General features: G+C 40.4%; 1 protein-coding gene across 1 annotated transcript in view; it reads right to left on the minus strand.

The window, feature by feature from the left end:
• The window catches only part of LOC132330796 (BMP/retinoic acid-inducible neural-specific protein 3), a 187,956-nt gene extending 175,306 nt beyond the window's left edge, over nucleotides 1–12,650 (minus strand). Inside the window, exon 1 of the mRNA XM_059853502.1 lies at nucleotides 12,378–12,650. Coding sequence (XP_059709485.1) covers nucleotides 12,378–12,613 — 236 coding nt within the window. The 5' untranslated portion in view covers nucleotides 12,614–12,650. The remainder of the gene's footprint in view (nucleotides 1–12,377) is intronic.
• Between the last annotated feature and the right edge of the window lie 12,282 nt (nucleotides 12,651–24,932).

Below are 24,932 nucleotides of genomic sequence, written 5' to 3' on the forward strand. Positions count from 1 at the left end.
CTCATGAATATATAAAAACACATGCATTCATATTCACACTGATTCATTCTCACAATAATCACCAATATTTGGGCTCTAGACATCAGTAGTTTAACAAGCACCACAGTCTACACATTTTCCACATGTTCTAATTTATCAAGCCTGGTGATTTGCTACCAAAAGCATCATTATAGAAACACAGAATCTGCCAGTTTAGAAGAGACCCACAAGGATCTTTGAGTCCAGCTCTGGGCCCTGCACAGGACACCCCAACCATCCCACCCTGTCCCTGAGAAAGTTTTCCTGGAGCTCTGGCAGCCTTGGGGCTGCACCCATTCTCTGAGGAAGCTGTTTGGTGCCCACCACACTCTAGAGGGTGGAACTATTTCCTGACATCCAACCTAAACCTCCCCTGACACAACTTCAGGCCACTCCCATGAGTCCTGTCCCAGGCCATGAGAGACAAGAGATCAGTGTCCATCTCTCTCCTCTTCCCCTCACAAGGAAGTTGTAGCTGCAGTGAGGTCTCCCCTCAGTCTCCTCCAGCTGCCCTCAGTGACCCTCCTAAGGCTTCCCCTTAAGGAAAGCCCTCCTTTGGATGCTCTCTAACAGTTCAGCATCTTTTTTATATTGTGGCACCCAAAACCCCAGCAGTGAGGTGAGGCCACCCAAGAGCAGAGTGGGACAATTCCCTGGCTGCTGGTGCTGGGCATGGTGCCTCCAGGACAGGGCTGTCCCTCCTGGCTGCCAGGGCTCTGCTGACTCAGATCCACCTGGCCATGGACCAGGATCCCCAGGGCTCTTCCCAAGCTGCTCTCCAGCCTCTTGTTCCTCACTCCATACACACAGCCAAGGTTGCTCTGTCCCATGGGCAGCACCTTCTTTGTTAAAGTCCATATGTTTGGTGATTGCCCATCTCTGCAATGCCTTTCTGAGGGAATCAAACAGCTCCTCCCAGTTTTGTATCATCTGCTGAGTATGCCTTCCAGTCCTATGTCCAGGTGGTTAATGGAGACTTTGGAGCCCTGTGGAACCCCACTAGTGGCAGGTTGCTAGTCGAATGTCACCCCAGTCACTATAACCTTTTGTGCCCAACCTGTGAGCCAGATGCTCATCCATTTCATGATATGTTTATCCAGCTGTGGGATGGACATTTTGTCCAGAAGGATCCTTGAAAAGACAGTCTGGAAAGCTTTACTGAAATCCAAAACGTTTACATCAACAGGCTTCCCTTGATCAGCCAGGTGGGTCACCTTGTCATGAAAGGAAATCAGGTTTGATAAGCAGGACTTTCCCCTCATGAAGCTGTGCTGGCTGTGACCAATGACTGTGTTGTCCACCAGGTGTTTTTCAATACCTCCCAGAATAACATTCTCCATAATTTTATCAGGCCCTGAAGGGAGGCTGACAGACCTGTAGTTTCCAGGGTCCTCCTTCTTCTTCTTGAATATCAGCAGAACACTTGCCAAATTTCAGGCAGCTGGGACTTCTCTGGATTCCCAAGACTGCTCAAAAATCATCATGAGAGATTTTGCAATGACATCAGGAGCTCTTTGAGGATTCTTGGATGAAGCCCACCGGGCCCCATGGATTTGTAGGGATCCAACTGGAGCAGGAGATCCCTCACAAGTTCAGGATAGACTGGGAGTTGATCATTTTCATGGACAGGGTCCTCCAGCTCACAGCGGTGAAACTCTCTGTGTCCATCACACATGTTGAAGACAGAGGGAAAGAAGGCAATAAACACCTCTACCTTGTCCTGTCCCAGTTTGTGAGGTGACCATCCTCATCCTGGCCTGTGCCAATGGTATTTTTACTCTGCCATTTGCCATTACAGTATTTGAAAAAACTCTTTTAATTTTCCCCAACAGTTCTGGTAGCTTTAACTTCAGCTGAGCTTTGGCTGCACAGATTTTCTCCCCAAGCATCTCTGTATTCTCCCCACATCATCTGACTGCTTCCACACCTTCCTTTTTAGTCTTATTTCCAAGAGAAGATCCCTGTTCAGCCAAGCAGGTCTTCTGCCTCGTCTGATTTCCAGCATTTGGGAATTGCTGACCAGCAAAACTGACCAGTGCTGATGGGCCCCAGCACCTTTAAAACATTTTCCCAGGGGACCTTGCTCGCTAGTCCCCTGATCAGCCTGAGGCTGCTCTCCTCATGGCCAGAGCTGAGGTTTTGCTGGCATTTTTCCTCCTGCCACCAGAGATTTTAAACTCAACTACTCCATGTTTGCTGTGGCCGAGACAGCCCCAACCTTCACTCTGCTCACAAAATCCCAGCTGCAGACAAGCAGCAGATCCAGGAGGCATCTTTCCCAGCTGGCTCCTTCAAGACCAGTTCCAAAAAGCTCCAAAAGTTCATCCAGGTGCTTTTAGGGTACAGGTGGTGGTGTTTTAGGAGGCCCCACAATGACAGGAGGACTTTTGCCCACCTCATCACTTGTCTGGCCTTCTAGTTCCAGAGCCTCGTGCCTGGTGCAGGAGGTGCCAGCCCTGCTTGTCAAATTCTGAGGAGCTGAGGAGGAGGAAGAGGAACTTTCTTCCTGTTATGTGCAGGTACTTGCCTCCAGCCTTCATCTCTTGGCTAAAAGGCCTTGGCTAATTACCCTGCAGGGCTGTGAGCCCACCTGTTTCTCCACTACAAGGGAGGCCTGAGATTCCTGAGTCTTGAAACTGAAGCATCTCTGAAAATAATTGGTCTCTTGCTTGTTTGCTTGAATCCTATGTATTCTCTATTAATCACTTGAACTTATTAATTATTTTTAAAATTTATTTTGCATGGGGAAATACATGAAATGCAGACAAAATGCCACATTCTGTTTGTTAATGCAGGTTATCAGATTGCTTATGCTGTGTAAAGTTTAGCCATTATTATTATTACTATTATTATTATTATTATTATTATCATCATCATCATCATCATCATCATTATTATATGCAGACAGTATTTTTTGTAAATGGCTAAAGATGTAGTTAAAATAAAATACAATTAGATGTGACTTGATAATGGTTTTTTTTACTTTCTATTCTTAGAGCATATATATATCAGGAAGTAAAGATGACACTGTATTTGAGTTCCTAGTAAAGCATCCAATCCAATCTATATTAGCTATAGTTCAAGAACTGTAAGGATATAGTTCAGAATTAGCTGAACCACAAATATTTAGTTTAGATTGATCAATTATATTTCCTCAGTACTCAGATTCTGCTTTTTTTTTCTGAATATTTAGTAGTGCCTGCTCTGTTTTGATTTTGAATTATGTTACTCATCTAAGTCAAAACCTCTATATGTGCTTTTCCCTTGAGAAGTTAGCATTCACTCCTCAAAGCCAGATTCTATCTCTTGGATAGAATGGATGCATGTGAGACCTGCATACACAGCTTCTAAATTGCTGGTGGGCTCTGCATGTGTATTTTTCAGAGCTCTGTATATATCAAATTGTCTGGTCAGTAACAATATCTTCTCAAGCTGCATAAATAAAGTAGAAATGGAGAGTATCAGGAGATGAATTGAGATACAGAGCCATTAATGACCTTAAGAATACTGTTATCCATAACAATCATATTGGGATTCTAGGCAGAATCGAGCAACAAGACATTATTTTGAAGTATTGCTTTTCTTCACAAGGGTCTCTGCTGGAATGAACCTGTAGCTACAAAAAAAAAAATAAAATAAATTCACAACCAGCATAATGACTGTGAAAACCTGTAGAATCAATCAATCCAAGATACAAGACAAGTAAGATTTGGATTCAGAGATACTGACCACAACCTTAACTTAATGATAGTAGAAGAAAATGACAAAAATTCTTGAGTGAGCACATTCGGTGTCAGTTGTTCTTTGTCCTGCGTGGCAAAGGCACAAATGCCCTTCTATAGAAAGAATCACACACTCCAATCAATATCACTGGCTTTTTATACAGAGAAGGTTTCTGTGCTACTCAGTCATTTTTCTCTGTATCAGGTATAACGTGCCACCCATATAGACTTAACATATGGTCAAAAAGAAAAACCTGAAAGCCATTCAGTTTGGAGACAGCTACTGCCCTAGCAGTAAGAAAAACAGCAACATGGGGGTCCAAACAAAAGCACAGAGAATTTGATTCAAGTAATAATAAAAAAGAATTTCCTTTTGTCTTCAGTAACTAAAAGAAATCTTGGTAATTGTTTTCTCCTTTATGAAAGTCATCAGCGTTTGATATCCTCTACACCTTGAACATCACTCATAGTACCTGCAGGGCTACTGAAATGAAAATGAAAAGGAAGGGCAATGAAAGAACAAAGACCAAACTAACGAAATGTCTTCAAATCATTAATGAAAATGACCTGATTTCATGTGCAAAATCCTGTCAGACTACCCTGCTGACTGAAGAATGTGTCTGTTATTAGTGTTAAACAGCTTTTTACACTACTTCAGTGATTGCATGAAACCATTAAGTTACAGCCTCTATTATACTAATTTTTTTAGGGCAACTTAAATGATTCATGAACTCACTAACTGAAATGATGACACACCAGATTCTCTACATAAATGTTCTTTGTTCTTGGGAAACATATCAGTAGGAGGTTTGATCTAATAATTATCCTTAAATATTAGATTTTGAAAGAGAGTATATTCCAGAAATAGATTATAATAATGTTTACAAAAAATAAGATTTGCTCTTCTCCTTGCCATTTGAGTTTCTTTAGGATCTTTGATTAAATACACAGAACAAATAAGGAGAAATACAAAGAGAGATTGTCAAAACACAAACTCCTGCAGTGTATTATGAAAAAAAAGATATACAGAAGGCAATCTTGGCATCAATAGTCTCCTTTGTTGCCAAGCTGAAACACGCTTGTGTTCTTGTCAAGCTGAGTCCTGAGAACACTCCTGATCCTGCTGGCACAGCCAGCACTGCTCCCCAGCACCCTGTCCAGTGCTCCAGCTCACCAAGAGGAACTCCACCCTTCCTCTGAAACCCAGGGGGCTGATACTGAGTGGAGTGAGGGGATCTGGGGTAGGTCTGAGTCTGGTCCCTGGAAAAACACTCTCGAGGCCTTTGGGCTCTGTAGAATTGGGCTCTCTGATCAATAACTTGTGGTACACTGAATGTTCTGCAGGATCCTGCAGGAAGCCAGAATCACTTAAAAATACACTGTGCCTCCAGGGGCTATCATGCTTTTCAGACTCACAAAATGGTTTGGGTTGGAGGGGACCTTAAACCCCATCTTATTCTACCCCCTGCCATGGTCAGGGACACCTTCCACTACCCCAGGCTGCTCCAAACCCCGTCCAACCTGACCTGGGACACTTCCAGGGATGGGGCCTTTTTTGCAAGATCTTCAAATGTGGGCTGATATTGTGGATCAGTCTCAAAAATGAACTTGATTTCTCCTTTGTTCCTGAGTAAAAAGTGCTTTCCTTTCCTTTTGTTCTTGACTAAAAAGTGCACATGACTTCTCTGCCACACTGGCTCGTAGATGTCAGAGAGCTGGAAAGACTGGGTCATTTTGGGAATCAGAACTGCCTGCCTGCCTCCCTGTCCATCTCTGAGCCCTCATTTTTGTCTGCTCTTTTCCACAAGATCTCAGGCCCTTTTATTATTGCCCATGGAAATGTCATCTATCCATGCATGGCAGACCCCTTACACAACTGGGATTGTGAGCACAGACCTAAACGAGTGTCCAGCCTCTATCTTCTGCACCTTTTATGTCTCTGATATCCATCTTAGGAGTCCCCTGATTGTCCCAGTGATACTGGAGATAGCCAAACCCTCCTTCACTTTTGTGAACCTCCAGTCTAGGGACCTGTCAATCCTTTAATATTCTGGCTAAACTAAATAGGTCTGGTTATAATTCATCTGAAAATATGTTCTAAACTTTTCTGTCATGTATGCATGGTTTCTCAGTTTAAATTTTCTCATCCTTTATTTCCACCTTTTCACAAGCACATACCCTCCAGAGTCCCCCTGATACTGAACCCCCTGATTCTGATTCTGATCAAGAAACAAATATAATATTGATATTATATAATATTGATAACAGGGATTCCTAATTGTAAAGCATCATGACCTGTTACGTTTTTAGGCTCTAAAATTAAACCAAAACTGCTTTCCTATGAAAGGGATTTGCATTTGGTACAAAGGGATGGAAATTCAATGATTTTGGAGGATATTATCAAGGTATATCTAGACCTGGAATATGATCATGTAAAGTTTTAGTTTTGCTCAGGTGTGTGCTTATTCAAGCAGTTTCACCACACCTAGTCATTTAACTGGTGCCATGTTTTTCTATGCCCAGCTAACTAGAATAAGAGAGGCTGTTGTATCACAATCCCAAAATTAAACTCATTGATGTTTTTCATATCCAGACACTCTTAAAAATGTGCTGGGTTACAAATACTATTTTTCTAGCAGAAATTTATCAACTCACAATCCCAAAAACTCTCTTTGAGCTGCTCTTCCCTCTTACCAGCCTGTGAGCCCCTGAAATTATAAGGAGGACTTAGTGCATTCCCCAGTCTAGCCATTTGCAAGCATTCTGGGAATGATGATTCATCTGATTTCTGTACATTTTATCTACCAAGTTTAATGGAATATTCCCTAAAGGAACCAATTCCAACACAGACCAGAAGCTATTTACTGATAGAGCCAATGGCTGGAAAAGGCAGAGATTGCTGTTACTCCTGTTATTCCCATTAAAACACCTGTATTGAAAACCACTGTTGGAAGAGCTTTGTTAGTTCTTCTCCATGCTTTGAAAGTCCAGATTAATCAGTTCAAATTAGCCTCAGGAAGAGCACAAGGAAATGTTATTCCAGACTGTAACTGGAGTGAAAGTTGTGATTCAGGGCATATTGTGCACCTGCACAACTGAAGCCCCTAGGATTTTATTAACACTGTCTGTCACATGTGTCAAGTCTAGTGAGAACTGTGGGCTAAAATATTTTGATAACGATTAAAAAAATGACAAAGCCAACTAATGTTGACCCTACTTAGGTTCACACACAGGAGTTGAAACATACTAGTGGGTGTCCTGTTACAGTCTTGAGACTTGCTCACTTTGCCCTATGGGTTCAGTCACCAGAGGATTCAGAACAAAGGAGAAGAACCCAATGTGTTCTTATCTTTAACTTGATAGCATTATTTTCAAATGCTTCTATCTTTGTAGATGTTCAAGAACACAATCCCTTTTAAAACAACCTCTAAGGGAATCTTCTCAAGCCACATGAATGCCATGCTGCCAAGGGCAACTCACTGCTTCAAGAGATTCCTTTTTTTACCTTTTGCAAAGTAGTATTGGGCACTTGTTAGGTGTAGTTGTCCCAAAGGATGTCAGTGGTCACTAAAACTTCATCCACTTTTATCTGCATCGCATCATAAAACCCTTTCCTCCTATTTGTATGATTGGGAAGGTTCTGTAACTTTGTATATCCCAGAATTTCTTCAATGATTAGGAACACTTTCTAAAGAACCAACCTAAATTTATTCATAGCCAGTTTATACCAATTTGGTTTTGAGACGGTGATGGCTTTTGGTTTAGATAGTTCATCTTACTTTATAATATGTACTCTGTTGGCAGGAATTGTATTCTCTTTCAACTCTCTTTTTTTCCCCCCCCAAAATATTGTCAAGTATTTCCACCTTAAAAGAAAGAATGAGGCTCTTTCTTCCCCTGATTTTTCACATTTGTTTCAGGTTTTAAATCGTTTTGCTTCAACAAAACTCCACAGTGTCCCTGAGGAGATTTCCTCAAGACCTTATTTGATAGGTTGAATACTTCCCTATCTCTGTAGAAATTACCTCTTCTGATACAATGTAAGTTCTTTGCATAATTTCACAATCACTCTTTCCATCCTGGTAACCCCTCTGTCTCATTCTGTTTGGATTTAAATTCCTTTGTCTGGGTGGCTGATTTACATAAGAGGCACAGCACTCCTTTTGTGTATTAAATAACAAATTATAAACTTGGTTTTCCTTGCCAAAATACTTATTGATGCTAACTGCAGGAGCCACCTTCCATGAAATATTGACACAGCATTCCCATGACTCTAGAGGTATTCAGCAGCCATCCAGGTGCTTTCTGGTTTTCTTCATAGATCAGTGACAAAGAATACCACCAAAATCCATGGCAATTATTAAATTTCCTACAGGAAGGAATTTCCTTTGAAGCATTAGAGGGAATAGAACACTGCCATAATAATCACATAATCAACACAACCAGCCCACAATTTCCAACTTATAACAATGTTGATAACACCAGTTGTATATTATTTAGTGTTCTGCAATACCAGATTAAAACTTATTTCATAGTTGTTTATCTCTTTCAGCTCTGTCCTGTAACTCCTGAATACTCCTGGCCGTGGAGAGAGCCAGCTTGTTTGCCCATGAACATAACTGAACCTTAATGTATAGAAAAAAATACAGGTAGCAGATGATTTTTCTGCTGGTACATTCCCACAATTGATGCCCTAGTTGGTTTTATCACATGATTGTTTGATGCTACAAAAGCCAGACACAGAGATAAGAAAAAGTGTAACTTTTATGTTTTAAAAAATATGCTGAAGGTAAGACCTCCTATTAGAAATTGGGCTAAGTTAATCAGTGTGTTCCTTGGTGCAAATCTTTGGCTTCATCCCAATAATTTATAACAGATTCATGGTCAGATGAACACTTGTTTACAGTGACCACAGTGGATACAAAGCAGTTGCTTTTTGCCTTATTGGCATGCCAACAGGGAGCTTGGCTTTAAGCTGAAAAAGGGTAAATTTAGATTGGGTATTTTTCCCTGTGAGGGTGGGGAGGCCCTGGCACAGGGTGCCCAGAGAAGCTGTGGCTGCCCCTGGATCCCTGGCAGTGTCCAAGGCCAGGTTGGACGGGGCTTGGAGCAACCTGGGATTGTGGAAGTTGTCCCTTCCCATGGGATCTGAGTGATCTTTAAGGTCCCTTCCAACACAAACCATTCTGTGATTCCATGAAAACAGAAATGCTAGCACACAGTCCATAGAGTGATCCATTTTCTTATTTTAGGCTTAAAGTTTGACTGCATGAATTTTAAATGGAAACAGGTTACGTAAAACAAGAACTGAAAAAAGTAAACCTACTGAGTATCATTAAAAACAATTGCCATATGTGAAATTAAACTTTAAAATCAGTCTGTCTCCTGCCATGAAAGTGGCAGAAATAGAAGAATTAGCACAACATTGTTTTACTCAATAGCTGAAAAATAATGACAATGTATCCTTCAAGTAAATTCCATTTTAATATTCTTTGTTATTCTCTCTACTGAGTACTTTTCCAATTTCTCTGTCCTATTATCTGATTTTAATCATTCTGCATCTTTCATGGGCCTGCAGTGTTTGACCTTGACCCCATTCAAACCAGTGTCAAACAATGGTAAAAGACAAAGTCCTTTGCACCTGTAACTTTGGTATTTACAGAAAAATGCATTACTTGATATAACCAAGAGCAGAATAACAAGTACTCTCTGCTTTTCTAATATGATTTTGATTAAAATAGAGAATGTTTTTAATGAGGGAATGAAATAAAATCTTGTGATATTACAGATTCCATCAAGACTTTTTTTTTTTCCACATCATTATTGCCTCTCCTGAGACTGCAAATGGAGGGGAAATGAAAATATCATTCTAGTCACTGAATAATTGTTCCACTGTTGGAAAGCAAAAGTCAGACAGCAGTCTCATGCTGAAATCTCCTGCTACACACCTTGAACTATGGCATGGAATATGTGCAATTCACTGCTGACTTTATGTTATTTTTATTAAGGCTGTTTCATTTCTGCTAGTTGTAGACAAACAGTCCCAGTGTGAGGTTGTTCTTCCTAAGCTGGTTCCCATGGGCAGCAGGACTTGATGGGTTTTGGCAGAGAGATACAATTGGTCATCTCTTGTGTCAGCCTGGAGACACAGGAGGTGAGCTGCCACTGCCCAAAGCCCCGTTGGTTCTTCTGGAGCCAGCCCCTTTTAGAAGAGAAACATTCCTTTAGGTAGCCCGCAGCCTCTTGCCACATTTGTGCCAATAAAAAAGAAAAGGGGTCGTCAGTCATTTTCTGTCTGACCCCACTGTGCTACCAGCATCCTGCCAGGAAGGGTTCAGGTGGGGCACCATCCCCTGGAGTCCCTCACCCTACACATCTTAAACTCCATGGATTTTGAGCTGACATGGATTTAAAATGAAGGAAGACTTCCCTTCATCCTAACCTTTAAATTTCAGGTCTCAGGTATGTGGTTCTAGGGCTGAAGAGCTCAGGGACTGGAGGGGCTCTCTCAGCACCTTTCTCCCTGGTTAATTCAGCTGAGTCCCTGTAGGCAGGGGCTTTCCTCCTCCTTACCTCTCCCTTCAAATAATGACCTGTGCCTGAGGGATCCTTTCCATTAGGTAAAAGACAGGTGAGGGAATGAACAGACAATGAGGCTCCAAGTCCTAGAGCCTGGAAAAGCTCATAGAAAAGCAACAGGGATTAAATTTACAGTGTGTGGCTTCTAACAAGGTCACAGCGTTCTGCACTGCTCACTAATGGGACCATATTTCACAAGGAAACTTTACAATAAGATTTGTTTTTGGAGGGCCGAATCAAAAAAGTACAGCTTATGGCTCTTTTGACTTCCTGGAATAGGCAGAGAATGGAACTAAAGCTGGGAAACATTTTCTGTGGGGTTGTGTAAATTAAAGTCAATTTGAACCTATGCACAAACCCAAATAAATATTAGCAGTGTGATTACAGATCTGTGAAAGTTAACAATGTTGCTGTAATGATGGCTGAGAGGAGGAAAATTCTCAAGGACCTGATTGTAAGAGCTCAAATGAAATACAATTCCATCTTTCATGTTTTAGCAAGATAATTTTGGTTCAGTTTTGACTAATGCAGAATAATGGGAATAAAATATGCTGCCTCAGTCTCTGCATTATTGGCTTTACATTATTGGTCCTGACAGCTGGCTTTTAAAATGCAGTAAATATTGGGCAATGCTGTTCTGTTAAGACAAGCCACTTCATCAAGCATATTTCCAAATCACACTTTATTTTCAAAATGGGTTTAATTTCTCTGTAGATCGCAAAGGAGCCCACTGCAAAATTGACCTGCAACAGAGTGCCCTCTACTGCATGAATTTGGGAAAGGAAAAGAAAGCCAACTCCTTAAAAATAAAATTTTTACACGCTGAGGCCAGCACTTTTGTCACAGGCTACTGGACACTGAACTAAATATAATATACATATAGGCATATGTCACTCTAACCTTCTTCTGAAGGACTAGGGAATAGTATCCCAAAATAGGTGACAATGACATTTGCACAAGCTGTTCTGTGCTTTTCAGTGAAATCAGTGTGTGTCTTCCCATACCAACATGGTCTCTGTTTGTAGGATGGACACTTATTAGGGGAGCAGAAAATCTGCCCTGTATTGCCCTGCTGCCCCACTTGCTTTTGTCTGTTGGGAGGAATCCATCACAATTTGAAGTAAAAAGTCTCTCTGCTTATAGATTTATTTTCCCAGTCTTTAATCTCTCCTGGTCTCTCATTTGTCCTTCTGTCTATTTGCCACTAGGCCACTCAAATTAGACTGAGCTCCCCTTTTCCTGCCCATTCCTTGATAATATTGGATGCTACTGAGTTACACCCATTGCACATGATTGAGGAGAAATTTCACCAGTGCTGTCTCAAAACAGAGACTTACAGGTTACAAACATATCATTGAAGCAATTCCACAGCAAAGCCCAAATCCTCAAGCAGACCTATACTTTTGAAGTCTTCCCCTGTTTTTTTCTATTCTTTGGGCCAGCCTAATGCCAAGATTTGTGATAGACCAAACACCTGCAACCTCTGTTAAAATTCACAGTGGCTCTTATCACTCCATTCCTCAGGGAAGAGAACCCCCCTTTTCAAAGCAATGGCATAGATAAACATTAAATGGCATAAACTAACATGAAATATTTTGGAGTCACTTTTGAAATGCCCTCCTTTGTACCACGAAGTCTGCTCTGTCAGCAGTATATGCAGAGCCACAATTTCATTCTTAAAACCCCAGCTTAAGTCCCGATGAGCCACACAGAAAGCAATTGATGCATGATCAAAGGTGATCCCTCTGCAACCAAAGGTGGTGTTTGAATCCCTAACACATTTTTCACCACATTGCTAGGACAGATCAGAGGTAGGTAGTAAACAACAAAGTTTTTTCAGAGCAACATAATCAATTATCAAAAGTTCTTCAAACAAAACAGAAACAACGCAAGTAGCATTCCCGTAATACACAGTGGCCTTACATATATTTCAGCAATGAATTTGGTGTCTATGGATTTGTTCCCACAACTGAACCTTTCCCTTAAAGGAAACCCTTATTGATAATTTACAACTTCTAAGGATGGCATCTGTGTCATTGCTTTCCCTTTGCTTCATACCTGTAAATCTTGTATCTTGTGCTAAATCCCTGTCGACTTCTGTCCACAAAATCAGTGTATTCCTGTGAGCGATGGAAGGGTCCCTTATCAGAGAGGAGCCAGTCGAAGGGGCTTGTGGCATGCTGATCCGAGACAGCAGCAACTGCTAAAACCCAGCAATGAAGACTCAGTGCTATCCACTCCCATAGAGCCATCAGAGAGAATAATTCAGCACCAGCACCGCATCGCCATATCATGCTTCCACTGGGGACTTAGAGCCTTCATTCTCTTAGCTTTCCCTCAACACCTAGACAAAATACACAGTCAATTAGATAAGCACACACTAGGCATCCCTTGGAAGTAGAAACAAGTTTCCTTTCTTTCAGCTTAAAGAGATAGTGGCCTCTACTTTATTATATTTTACATTAGCATAAACCCCACTAGGCTAGTTAACAGTGGAGTGTTTCAGTACTTCAAATTCTGTGAAACTAATGTCTTCATTAACATCATCAGTGATAATATTTACTGTTGAAGGGAAAACTTCACAAATTGTCAGGGGAAGGATTGTTGGGTTTTTTTTTTCCCATTCATGCTAGTCATTAATGAAAAATATGCATCATCAGATTCTTGTCTGTTAGCAGTAGTACAAAAATCGTTCAGCAATGTCTGTACATAATTATGATGTACAGCAGTGCAAAAATCATTCAGCAATGTCTGCACATAAGCTCACAGTTCACACATTGGACAGAAAACAGGTGAGATTCAGAAGACCCAGGCTGCTTTCTCTTTTAATGTCCTTGGGAAAATTGCATTGTGGTTTGTCTTCACTGCAAAGTGTGGTTAACAGATCCATGTTCCTCTGTCCAAACCAGCATTGCTGGACAGGGTGACTGCCCTGACCAAGAGCTCTGGAGCTGCCCACAGTGATGAGTTCAAGAGACTTACAGCAACTCCAGATGCTGAAATTTTGTGTATCCCTAACAGCGGCATTTTGCTTTCAGTCCAAATCTCTCCAACTCAGTGGATCAGCCTAGAAACACTTTTTAAAAGGTGCCTAAACAATTTTTTTGTGTGCCCTATCGCAGATCAGGTGTTGATTGCATCATGTAGGAGCTCAGTGAAGACAAGCCACAGCTTCCCTCTGTACCTCAGACCCACCCCTGTGGATTGGGGTTTCTAATATCCTGCAGAGATTTCATTAAACCATCTATGCAAGATCATGAGGTTTTCAGAGATGACAAAGGTCATGTGGAATCCTGAATATATAGAAACAATCAGTTCCAGTTTTCAGTCTAAGTTGAAACAGCTAAGAATGAATTAAAATATATGAATGTGAGAGCTTTAATTTTTCTAGCTGATGAGTTTAAATAAAATGCTGGATTCACATTCACTCAAAATATATGAATGTGAGAGCTTTAATTTTTCTAGCTGATGAGTTTAAATAAAATGCTGGATTCACATTCACTCAAATCAGCACTCATCATGACATTTTCACCTTTGCTATGGTTTTGGATCTTGGTGGGAAATTTTTCCTTCCCAGCAGTAATTTGGTCTGTAAGTGAACCCTAAAAGATGGATATTTCCAGCAGAACAGTCCTGCAACTGAACACTCAGCACCTCCATCCATTATAATGAACATTGTGTCACTGAATAAATATGCTCTGTGCATATATGTGAGATATTAATATTCTCACAAGAGCCTGCAGGAAGCTGACTGCCTCCAGGAGAGCACAGAGGTTCTTGTGAACCAACAGGAATTTACAGCCTAAGAATATAATAATCTGTCTATACAACCAGATAAATACTCAAGCTTTATGTGGTGTAATTGTTTGTAAAATGATTTGGACATGATTCTGCAAACAATAAAGGTATAAAGAAAGACCCTGCTCGTATTTCATGCTGAGCATGTACCAAGACACTGAATTGTAACCATAAACAGTTACAGCCATGCAGTTTTTTCTGACCATAAAACACAGATTGCATTAATTTTATAAATCCTTTTGAAATTAAATTCCAGGAGTCCACAACAGAGACCTCTCAAACTTTTATTTATACTCCCAAGCCATCACTTCCATGCAAAAAGAGTCTGCATATTGAAGTTTGAGTATCATCTTCCTAGACTGGTGGTAGGGGTTTTTTTCCCTTCAAATTCATGTATTTGAGGTTACACCTCTGCATAACTTTTCTCCCACTGTATGAGAAAGTTTGCACAGATTTGAAGCAAAACTGGAGTGCAGTAGATTGTTCTGCTGGCCTATAAAAGCCATGATGATCACTTGGTTGCCATTTCCTGGTAAAAATAGATCAGTATAAATAAAGAAAACATTCCAGCCACTTTCAGACAGGCCAGACCAGCCTTTGCATCATAACAGAATGAAAATCCACAAATGCTTTTGTCTCTTCATGTCATTAATAAGGGAAAAATATATTGCACAGCATATTCATTCCCTTCCATCATCATTAGCACAGACAGGGAAGATGCTGGGCATAATTTTTTGACATTATATGAAGCTACAGAAAGCAAGTGTAATGAGAATTTCAATTTTCATGCCTAGTGTTGTATTAAAATTCCTAACTTTTCCATTGAAAAATTCCCATACTTGATTAAATGAGAAGAGATAGGAGTTTACTTTTTCACTTACTTATTAACACTAAAGTGTTTCAGGCTGTTAAACTGTAATGATGACTAACTGAGTCCCTTTTGAATTCAAAATTATAATATTAGGATTGGAAAATAAATTACTGTGTATATGTAGCATCTTCCTAACACTAGACTAAACCAGCACTTGGAAAGGAATAGTGGAAGAGCCAGGAGTTTATTTTTGGCTTAATGCTGCACTTCATGGTGGGTCATAAATTAACCACTGGCAAAACACCTGCAGAGAACCTGTGCAGGTACAGAAGAAAATAATCTTGGTTTAAAGATCTCCTTGTTTGAAAAGATCTGTGGAGGTATATTCCAAAGGAGCATGAATATACACGAGAGAAATAAGGAGAGAAAAATCGTGTGTGCATTTGTAACTGGTATTTATGCACTTGTCTCTGTTGTCCAGTCATTGTAAAATCATTCTGCACTGCATTAATCCTCATAACACCCCTGAGAAGGAGACTTTAACAAACAAGGACAAGGAGCCTAAAAAGATGACTGCTAAGGGAGGGGTTAAGCTGTTAGAGGGATCTAAATGTGTGTTTCCTATTAAAAGATAATTTAGAACATTCTAGCCAAAGGATTTTTGCAAAGCTTACAGTATCAGAAATATCTTAATTTTTTGAATATTCAAATTCTCTAAATAATACAAATGCCCTGAAAACATTTTCTAAAGACTGTTACAGGAACACACAAAGTTTGCAGTTACAAAGCCACAACAGAACTCCAGGGAAGAACAGTCTGTATTAAATTTTTGGTAGATAAAGCGTGGGGCATGGCAAATAAAACACCTGTTAAGTCACAGAGCTGGGAGATTTTCAAGTAGAGAAGACATTATACAGAGAGCAAATAATGCGATATTTATTCTGTGATAAAAACTGTCATGTCAACAACAGTCTCTTTGAAGTGCTGGCTTAAAGGACAATTCTTAGGTACAGATGCTCTGCACATTTATTTTCTGTTATCCCCATGGTTTCACCCAGCTGCCACTTGTAAATGCTGCTAAGCTTTTGGTCCTTCTTCTAAATTCTGAGGTCAAGGTGAGTTCAAGAAGCAAAACAGGCTAAATTCTTCTTTGTTAGAAATCTATTGTCTCCTCACTGGCATTAGTGCAGTAGGAATTTGACTCAGCATCTTCTGGGAATAGCTAAGCCCTAATTCTCTTGCACATGTAAAGGTTCTGGAGACAGGCAAAATCCATGTGTTTACATCATCATGGTGGATGTAGAGCTGGCAAGTGCAATGCAAACATTTTGGCCACTGGGACAAATTTCATCAAGCTTCAGCTGTGAACAAGAGAACACATCTGTGGTCATTTTGTTGTCATCATATGGTAGGGCAAGCCCCACCAAATTCAGTCTTTTTTAGGTAATTAAAAAAAAATTATTAAAGTTGTATATAATTACATGTAGTATTTTATGAACTCACTAAGACACTGAGCTAAAATAGTGCAGATTGAAGGGTCTGCTTGATTTGTGGGTTGAGCTTTCTTGCTTACAGAAATGAACCATGTATACTAAGATACAGAGAATAATAGAGCCAGCCCAGATGTGTGCACAGCAATGTTCAAGAAAAGGAAAAATCAGTAAGCTTAAATCCTTTCTAAACTGGAAAAATTTCTGAAGGAAAAAAAAAGTTATCTATTGTTACTTCTGTGCATGTAACTTTTTATTTCCCGAGAGGTGAGAGTCAAGTATAATAAAGATGTGTTAATTTACAGTAGAGATATAGCTACTGAATTGGTCATTACTGGTTCACTAGTGGAGCAGCCTTTTATGTAACAGTCAATAATGTTGATGTGAGGCATCACCAGGAACATTTTTGGGCCACATCTACCTGCAGTTCTCAAGTATCAAAATAAAACAACTGCACAAATGTATGGACATTTTTTATAAGATCAGGTTTGAGGTTTTTTTTTCAATATTTCTCTCTACCCTGGAATCTGAGAGATGTATCTTGGTCTGAGATCCCATTCTGTCAGTGGAGATGCAGAAGACCAGAGTCTCTCTGAAATCCTTTGGTTTTTATGTTCACTTGAATTCCAAGAAAATGCTGATACAACCCAGCTCTCCATGGAAAATTGAGAATCCTCTGTGCCAAAGTGGGATTCTCCTGGCTGCAACTTCCCATAATGATGAAATAAAAATTTAAAAGTGTTTTTCTCAGATATGTCCTTTCAAAGGAAAGTAAAAAATAACTTCCTATAACATTTAGAAAATTAACACCTCTAAGATGGTGCTTTTTCTATGCAAAACACAAAGCTTGGCTTTCCTTGAACTAATCAAAATATTAAATACTACTTGTATATCCTTTAAAAATAAACATACAAAGAAAAAATATGATAACAGATGGCGGGGAATACATCCAATTCTGGTTGTAGGCAGTTGGATTTCAGAAAGGTCATAATTTTACCATTTATGAGGGTTTTGGTACTCCATCCCTCCATCACTTACAAGCCTTAGGGATTTCAAAGTTACTGCTTTTGATCAAGTGCAATACATGGTGTAGCAGAGTACCCTTCATATTTCTTTTAAATTGCACATGATGGAAAACAGGAATGGAGCAAACCTTTTGTTTTCTAGGTGTTAACAAGATTCTCAGGAATGCTACAACTTTGAATCAACAGTAAGAAGCAACATTATATTTACTGCAGGTGGATGGGAAACAGTGAAGCCCAGAGAAGGAAAGATAAGTCCAGACCTTTTTTTACAAAGGTATTTTGACACTGAAAAATGGAAAGACGTTTTACATAAAGAATAAAGCAATAGTCTGTGTCTCAGAGATTGCTCTTATCTGCTGTATGTCCTTGGGTTTATCACTTCATGTGTCTCTGCTTTCCCTTCCCTGTCTGAGGTGTGATGATCACATCGCCAACCTTTGCAAAGCACCACAGGACCTCCTATGTTATCATCAGGGATTCTTATTCTTCCCTCAAGGAGCCATTTTCCTCATGCTAACAACTTTAGGTGAATGAGACCTGAGGAGGCACCTGCCCATGGAATTCTTTCACAGCCCAGTGCAAATAAAACAGCTGTGGGAGAAAAGTGCAGAAAAGGCTGCAATCAGTGTCAGCTAGAGAGGAGAGCAAAAAGTATTTAAGCTGTGCTCTGCTCTGAGCTTAGCCACCACTCAGGTTCTATTCTCTGAAGGAAGATACTCAAATTTGTTGGGGAACAGGAAACAGGAAAGCTTTATAGATATGATTGCTTGGCAAAAGATTTTGAAAATATAGGAACTATAAGCAAGATTTTTACAGTTATTTGGTGTGAGTGTATGTCCTTTTAGGGTATTTTTCAGCAGCTGCTTAAAATATGGGGAGCAGATACTACTGTCTTTTATTGCTTTTCACAGTTCTTTTATCTCATGAGATGGGATAGATACTTATGTTTTAGGACTACTGGTTTCTTGGCTGAATAGCACAGGCATAGCTAAAGGATTTAGACTTTCTTCTTTGCAAATCTGGCATCTGACTTTATATTAGTTTGTAAGTTGAAAGTAATCAAAGCATTTTTGGGAGTTTTCTAATTTTGGGATTAATGCTGGCGTGCCATCAGTATCAGGTAGAGAGGACAGCAAAAAGTGTCTCAGTTATGCTCTGCTCTGGTGGTTAGCCACCACACAGGTTCTGCTCTCCAAAGGGAGATACTCAAACCCACAGAAAAAACATCTCCCAGGCTGAATTTCTTGAAGGAGAGCCAAAGGACTTGTGAACTGAGGGGGGCTGCTCGGTCCTGAGGTCACAGTCAGCTGTTGGACAGAGATGAGCCCTGCTCGAAGTCCCCCCAGATGTCTGGGCCAGGAGCAAGAGAACCAGAACAGAGAAGCAGAGCAGGCTTTGGGGCTTTGGAATCACTGAATCACAGGGTCACAGTGCTCTGGGTTGGAAGGGATCTCAAAGCTCAGCTCCTTCCAATGCCAGGTGGCCCAGGTTGCTCAGAAGGACCAGGGCAGAGGATGGTGAGGCCTCCCTGCTCTCAGATGTGACCTCATGAGCTGCAAAGGACAGTGTGTGACACTACAGAAAAATTAGAAGGCACCTAGGCAGACAAGCCATACTTGTCAATGTGGTTTTCCAGAGGGGGACTGAATCAGCTTGTTCTCTGGTGTTCATTCTGAGCTACAATCATCTGGAAAAAAATCTGAAAGGAGAAATTAAATCTATGTCTAACAAGCTTAGGAGAGTTTTACATTCCAGGCTTAAGAATAAGTCTTCATATCAGTTCCTGGTAGCGGTTTTGACTACAGGCACACTAAATCAGCATCTTTCTTTTATTCAAACAGAGCTTCATCCACTGCCAGACCTTAGCTTTCCTCTCCCCTCTCAAAAGGGAGCCAAGACCCCTGTAACTATGCCCTCAAAAGCCAGAATAAAGAACAAATAAGATGTCTGATTTTTAATTTTTTTTTAAACAATCCTGCTGGTTATTCCTCCTCCCTGCCTTCAAAGAAAAGGAGAAAACATCAAATGCCTCTGTGGAAAGAGAGAATTTATGTCAGCCCAGCCTCTGCAGCTGTGCTCAGGTCTGTCTGGAATGCTGCTGGTTGCTGAGTGTTACAGCCCTTGCCCACAGAGCCTGCCTTGGTCTTTGCTCTGTCCCTGCAGAATTTCACTCCTGCAGGTGCCTGTGAGCCTTCAGCTGATGTCTCCATGTGCTTTTTGTCACTTCCCAGTGCAGCAAGTGCCAGCCTCCCCAGCCCACGAGTATCTGCTGGCGTGCTGAGGTGATCGCTTCCATGTCTGATATTTGTAAAAGACCTGAATTTTTCCTTTGCTGCCCAAATCATGGTGTGTATAAATTCCCTCAGGCACTGTTTAAATCTGTTAATCTAGGTTCATCCTGTGCAAATGGATCCTGATGTGTTTTAGCTGATGATGTCAAGCAGCATCCCCAAAATGCCATTGCAGTCTTTCTGCCTTAATGAGTGGATCTGTTTCTACAAGGAGCTCGTTGAGGGGAAGATTGCCTGTCAAGGCTCTGAGAGCACGAAAAGGCCTCAATAACCTTGACCAGCCTTATCTGGGTCCTCCACCCACCTCGGGCTGGCCAGGGGCTCCAGGACCCCCAGTTTCAGCTTGTGTGGTTCTGGTGGGACTGTGTAGGTGAATAACTGAAAGGGAGAAATCATTGAGGCACAGAGTGATTTGGGTGGGAAGGGGCCTTAAAGATCACCCAGTGCCACCCCTGCCATGGCAGGGACACCTTCCACTAGCCCAGCTTGCCCCAAGCCCCATCCAAGCTGGCCTTGGACACTTCCAGGAGCAACCACAGCTTCTCTGGGCACCCTGAGCCACCCTCACAGGGAAGAATTTTTTCTCAATGTCCAATCTAAATCCTAAATCTACTCTTTCAGTTTAAAGCCATTCTCCATTTTCCTTTCACTACGTGATCTTGTAAAATCCACTCAAGTCCTCGTTGTGTCCCAGTTCCTCATCTTTAAATGGGGGCTAGCACCAAAATTCTTGATGGACAACAGGTACCTGTCATACAAGGAGCTAAAATGAAGCTGTTTCCTGGAAGCCCTGGCTTTCTGGCCAACACCCAAATGCCTCTGTGCCAAGAAGACACTGAAAACCTGCTGCTTGACCAGACACAAAAACCTGGAGCTGGAAGTCTGCTCCAGGCTGGATGACTGCACTTCTGCAATCATAAAAGTCTGAAGGGGTTGAAGTTTGTAGGGATGAAACCTCAATCTTTGCAAGTCCACAAGTGCACATGGACTATCCTATGAGCAAAACCTCTCTGCATGACATTTCAGTCTTAAGCCACTCTTCCATTACACAAGTTATCCTAAACATTCTACCAAATTGTCCAGAAATTTTCGACTAAAGCATCTGATGGCAGGAAAAGTGTTAGAATTGAAGCAGAACAAGCTCTCTTGGAATAAGTTTGGGAGTGGCTCTACGGAAAAACAACAGCTTTGGGAGAGGTTCTGGTCCAGCATTTCCTCAGGCCCAGACTGACATGCATTGCTGTGACATGGAATTTTGCATACTGGAGCTTTCAAGTTTGAAGAAAATCCCAACAGGAGACATACATTTAGAAGCCTTCATTCCAGCTTGAATTTTTTTTTTAATGAATGCTTATTTCTGATCATCCAGCATTTTCCACTCTGATAATCTCGTTGAGTGTGTTTTAGTGGCAGTTGAGCTGCTTCTTGGGATTTGTGAAAAATACCCCCTGAAATTAGGTAATAAATGACCATTGAAAAGTCATGACATCTCCTTTTCACTCATAACTCTCAGTCCCCAGACAAGTTTTCTGACCCAATTTGACAGCTAAGTGTCAGTAAGACACAAATAGACTGAGACACATATTAATTAGGTGTATCCAGTAATCCATTCTGGAGTAACAAACAGCCCTTTCCTCTTTTAATCCATCCTGGTACTAGTTTTTAAACCCAGGTGTGGCTTTCACATTCTCTGAAAAAATACCTTCACCCAGAATATTTCTCCTGGGAAGTTGAGAGGCCTCAGAGAAAAGGAAAACAATTCTTATCTCATTTGCTTCTCCTGTGTTTTGCGCCTTTGGAATGTGTTTGGAGATTGTTTACCCAGAGGTAATTGTTTCATTGGATTCTGCTGTGAGTTGTTTTCACTCTTTGGCCAACCAGGGCCAAGCTGTGTCAGACTCTGGAAAGAGTCACGACTTTTCATTATTATCTTTTTAGCATTTTAGTAAGTATCTTTTCTATATTCTCTATTATAGTGTCGTATTTTTAACATAATATAGTATTATAGAATAAATTAGCTTTCTGAGAACATGGAGTCAGATTCATCATTCCTGCCTTTGTCAGGGCATTCCCAGCAAATACAACACCCAGAGCTCTTACAGCTGCTACCATCTAGAGCAGGAGGAAGCAGCTATTTACACACTGTACACTCAAGCTTTGCTTCCAGAGGCTTTCAAGCCCGAGGAAAAATCCAAATATAACTGATTGGTATTACAGAAGGGCTAAAATGGGATGGAGTGGGAGGAAACTTAGCTCGCCAACAGATTGTTGAGCTGAAGAAGATTCAGGTCTCCTTCCTTCTGAGAGGAAGGAGAGTACTTGGAGCTGAGTTACCACAAAGTACAACTTTGATTGTGCTGTATAAACCTTGCCAAGCGCCTTAAACTTCTTTAATGACAGTTTATAATATGAAGCCTAAACAAGCAATGCTTATAGAATGCTTTCAAATTATTGGATGGCAAAAATGTTATGAAATAAAAAGGAAGTTGATTTTTCCATGAACAGAGTGGCTGGCTATTTTTGTTGCTGCTTAAAATTTCTGTTCCTGGAGATTTTGCAAGAAATGCTCAGAAAAAGGATGGAGAGGAAAGGATTTGTCAGTCTCAGGCAAAAATAGAAGTTTCTTTGAAGTTATTGGTGTGCTAATATTGTTTGTACAATAATGAAGGGAAAAAATAATGGTGTAGAGCTGTTCTCTGGACTTGAGAAGAGAGCCAAAATAACAATGTTCTGTACTGATTGCAACAGGGACATATTCACAAAATCCAGCCTAGTTTCATGTACTTCCATCCTCTCAGATATTACCTGATCTAATCCACAAATAATGTGGTTGGGCGTTCTTTTATTTCAAAGAATGGTTTTCTCAGTTTAGAGGCTCTGATTCAGGCATGGGACAGAGCCCTCTAATTTTAGCTAAGGCTGTATCTGGTCAAGGATTTACACTCTTCCTGATTTTATTCTCCATGTAAAAATTAGTAGTTGCAACTTAGATGAATAGTTAAGAATAAAATCCATGAAGATCTAATGACATGAAATTTTTCTTTCAATGCACTTCTCTGGATGCCTTGCAAGAAGAATGGATTATTTGTTATATTTTATTTCTTAATAGAGTGGTAATGTTTTTATTTTGCCCTTTTATTATGTCTGGAGCAAAAGTGCTCCAGATCTCACGGCATATTTTACAGCTGATTTCACAGATGGCATACATGGTGTTCAGTTGATATAAATGGATGGTTAAAACTCCTTTCAGGTTCCTCATCTTCAACCTATTTATTCTAACAGGGAAAAAACAACAAACTTACACCACTTGCTGCGCCAGCTCCCAAGACAAGACTCACAGAAACTTCAAGAGACCATTTTTCTAGAGCTGATTCTACTCCAAACTGTTGCAGGATTTTTCCACAGTCCCTTTGCTGCAGCTTGTTCCAAGCCTGTAGCCATTGCATGGGCAGTAGCCAGATCCTCTTAAATGTTCATGTTATAGCCATTAATTTTTTATAGCAGGAGTAGGGACTTTATGGCTGACTGAGCAAAGATTCAAGCTCCAGCAAACCAGTCTGGTGTTAATTGCAGCTCAGGATGGATAAAGCTTGATTGTACAAGTAATAATTATTTTATGTGTACTGGGCAGCCTGCTGTCTCACATAAATCTAGCACCAAGGCTGCCTTGCAAGACTTGATTTTTGACAAGATTAGAAGAAATTGCAAAATTAGAGAGAGAAGAAAAAAGTCTGTCTGCTAAAAGATATGTTTCTTATGAACATCATGCATCAGGAATTGCAATCTCTCTACTGTTTTAATTTAGATATGACACAATCAAACTGCCCAAGTACAAAATTGTCACTATTTCTTCTTGTAGCTCATAGAAAAACACATTCTTATTTAGTAGAAATTTGTTAAGCTAACATTGAGGAACTTTAAACTTTCAGTGATACCTGTACAGTGCTGAATGAGAGACACATGTCTGTTTATGAGGAATTAAAGATCACTGCACTATCTCTGAGTATGAGCATCATCAGTTTTCTTCAGTATAGCCTATTTTTTCCAGAAAGACAGAGAAAATGCTCTAGACTTTGCCTGGCCAAGACAAGCAAGCCTGAAGAACTTAAGCTGGTTTATAAATAAGAATACTTTAAAAAAATAAAAAAGAAGCCGCTACCCTGTCTTCAACTAACGTGACTCAACTAATAAACTCCAGCTAACAGAGAGCTTAAAGGGTACTTAGGTAGTTACTAAAGCTTTTACTTTTTAAGCCAATGAGTCAGATTCACATCCCACAGGAGCAGAAACTTAAAAAGAGAACATCACCAACTAATGGCTTTCTGTGAAATAAATCCACAGTCTCCAAAGACTGGCAGCAGGATGAGTCCTGACCTGCATAAACAGTGCTGTTTTACCTAAACAAGCATCTTCCTTAGAAATGTTGGTACAGACCTAAAGGAATCAGGGGATTCATCCAAGGAATGCTGAGCAGCTGCATGTTCTGGAGAAAAAGAGGTGGGAGTCATCTCTGCCCTACCTACAGCAGTTTTAACCTTTGGGGGGCACATTAAGTACAAATCATATAGAATTATTCAATGTTAAAATTGTTCTCTCTGTCCAACAAATTGTTAATGAATAGGGATCAATAATGTTTTAGGTGAAATAAAAAGATTCTGCCATCCTCCATCCATGATAGTGTTTTTCAGCATTTGGCAGTGTTTTTCACCAGTGATAGTAAGCCTCCTCAGAAACAGATTTCAAATAAAGGAAAAAAAGGAAAATACTAAGAAGTAACATTTATAATGGAATTTAACAATCCCATTTGACTCCAGTGTGGCCATCCATGTTCAGTTAACCAGGTGTTTTTGTTATTTCTAGTAGATTTACAAGTACTGAAAGAGCTAAATTAGCCCTACAGAATTCTCAGGGGTCATGAACAATATGGGATTAAGGGTATAGAGCAGTGCTCTGACTCCCCAGATTTACATCCTTTACTTGCCAATAAGTGCCTTACAAACCACTTTTCTCATTAATCAGTGCTGGTGGATGTGGCAATGAAGGTGTCACTGCAAATCAGCAGAATTTTTCCCCATTAATGTAACTGTTACAGTAAAGGTATCTGACACACCAGCCTCATGATCTCATCTCATTAGAAGAGAAACCACTACAGTTTAATGATGTAATTTAGCTAACAATATATATTGCTGGGTCAATCT

This window comes from Haemorhous mexicanus, chromosome 9 (genome assembly GCF_027477595.1).
Source record: "Haemorhous mexicanus isolate bHaeMex1 chromosome 9, bHaeMex1.pri, whole genome shotgun sequence".
NCBI lineage: Eukaryota > Metazoa > Chordata > Aves > Passeriformes > Fringillidae > Haemorhous > Haemorhous mexicanus.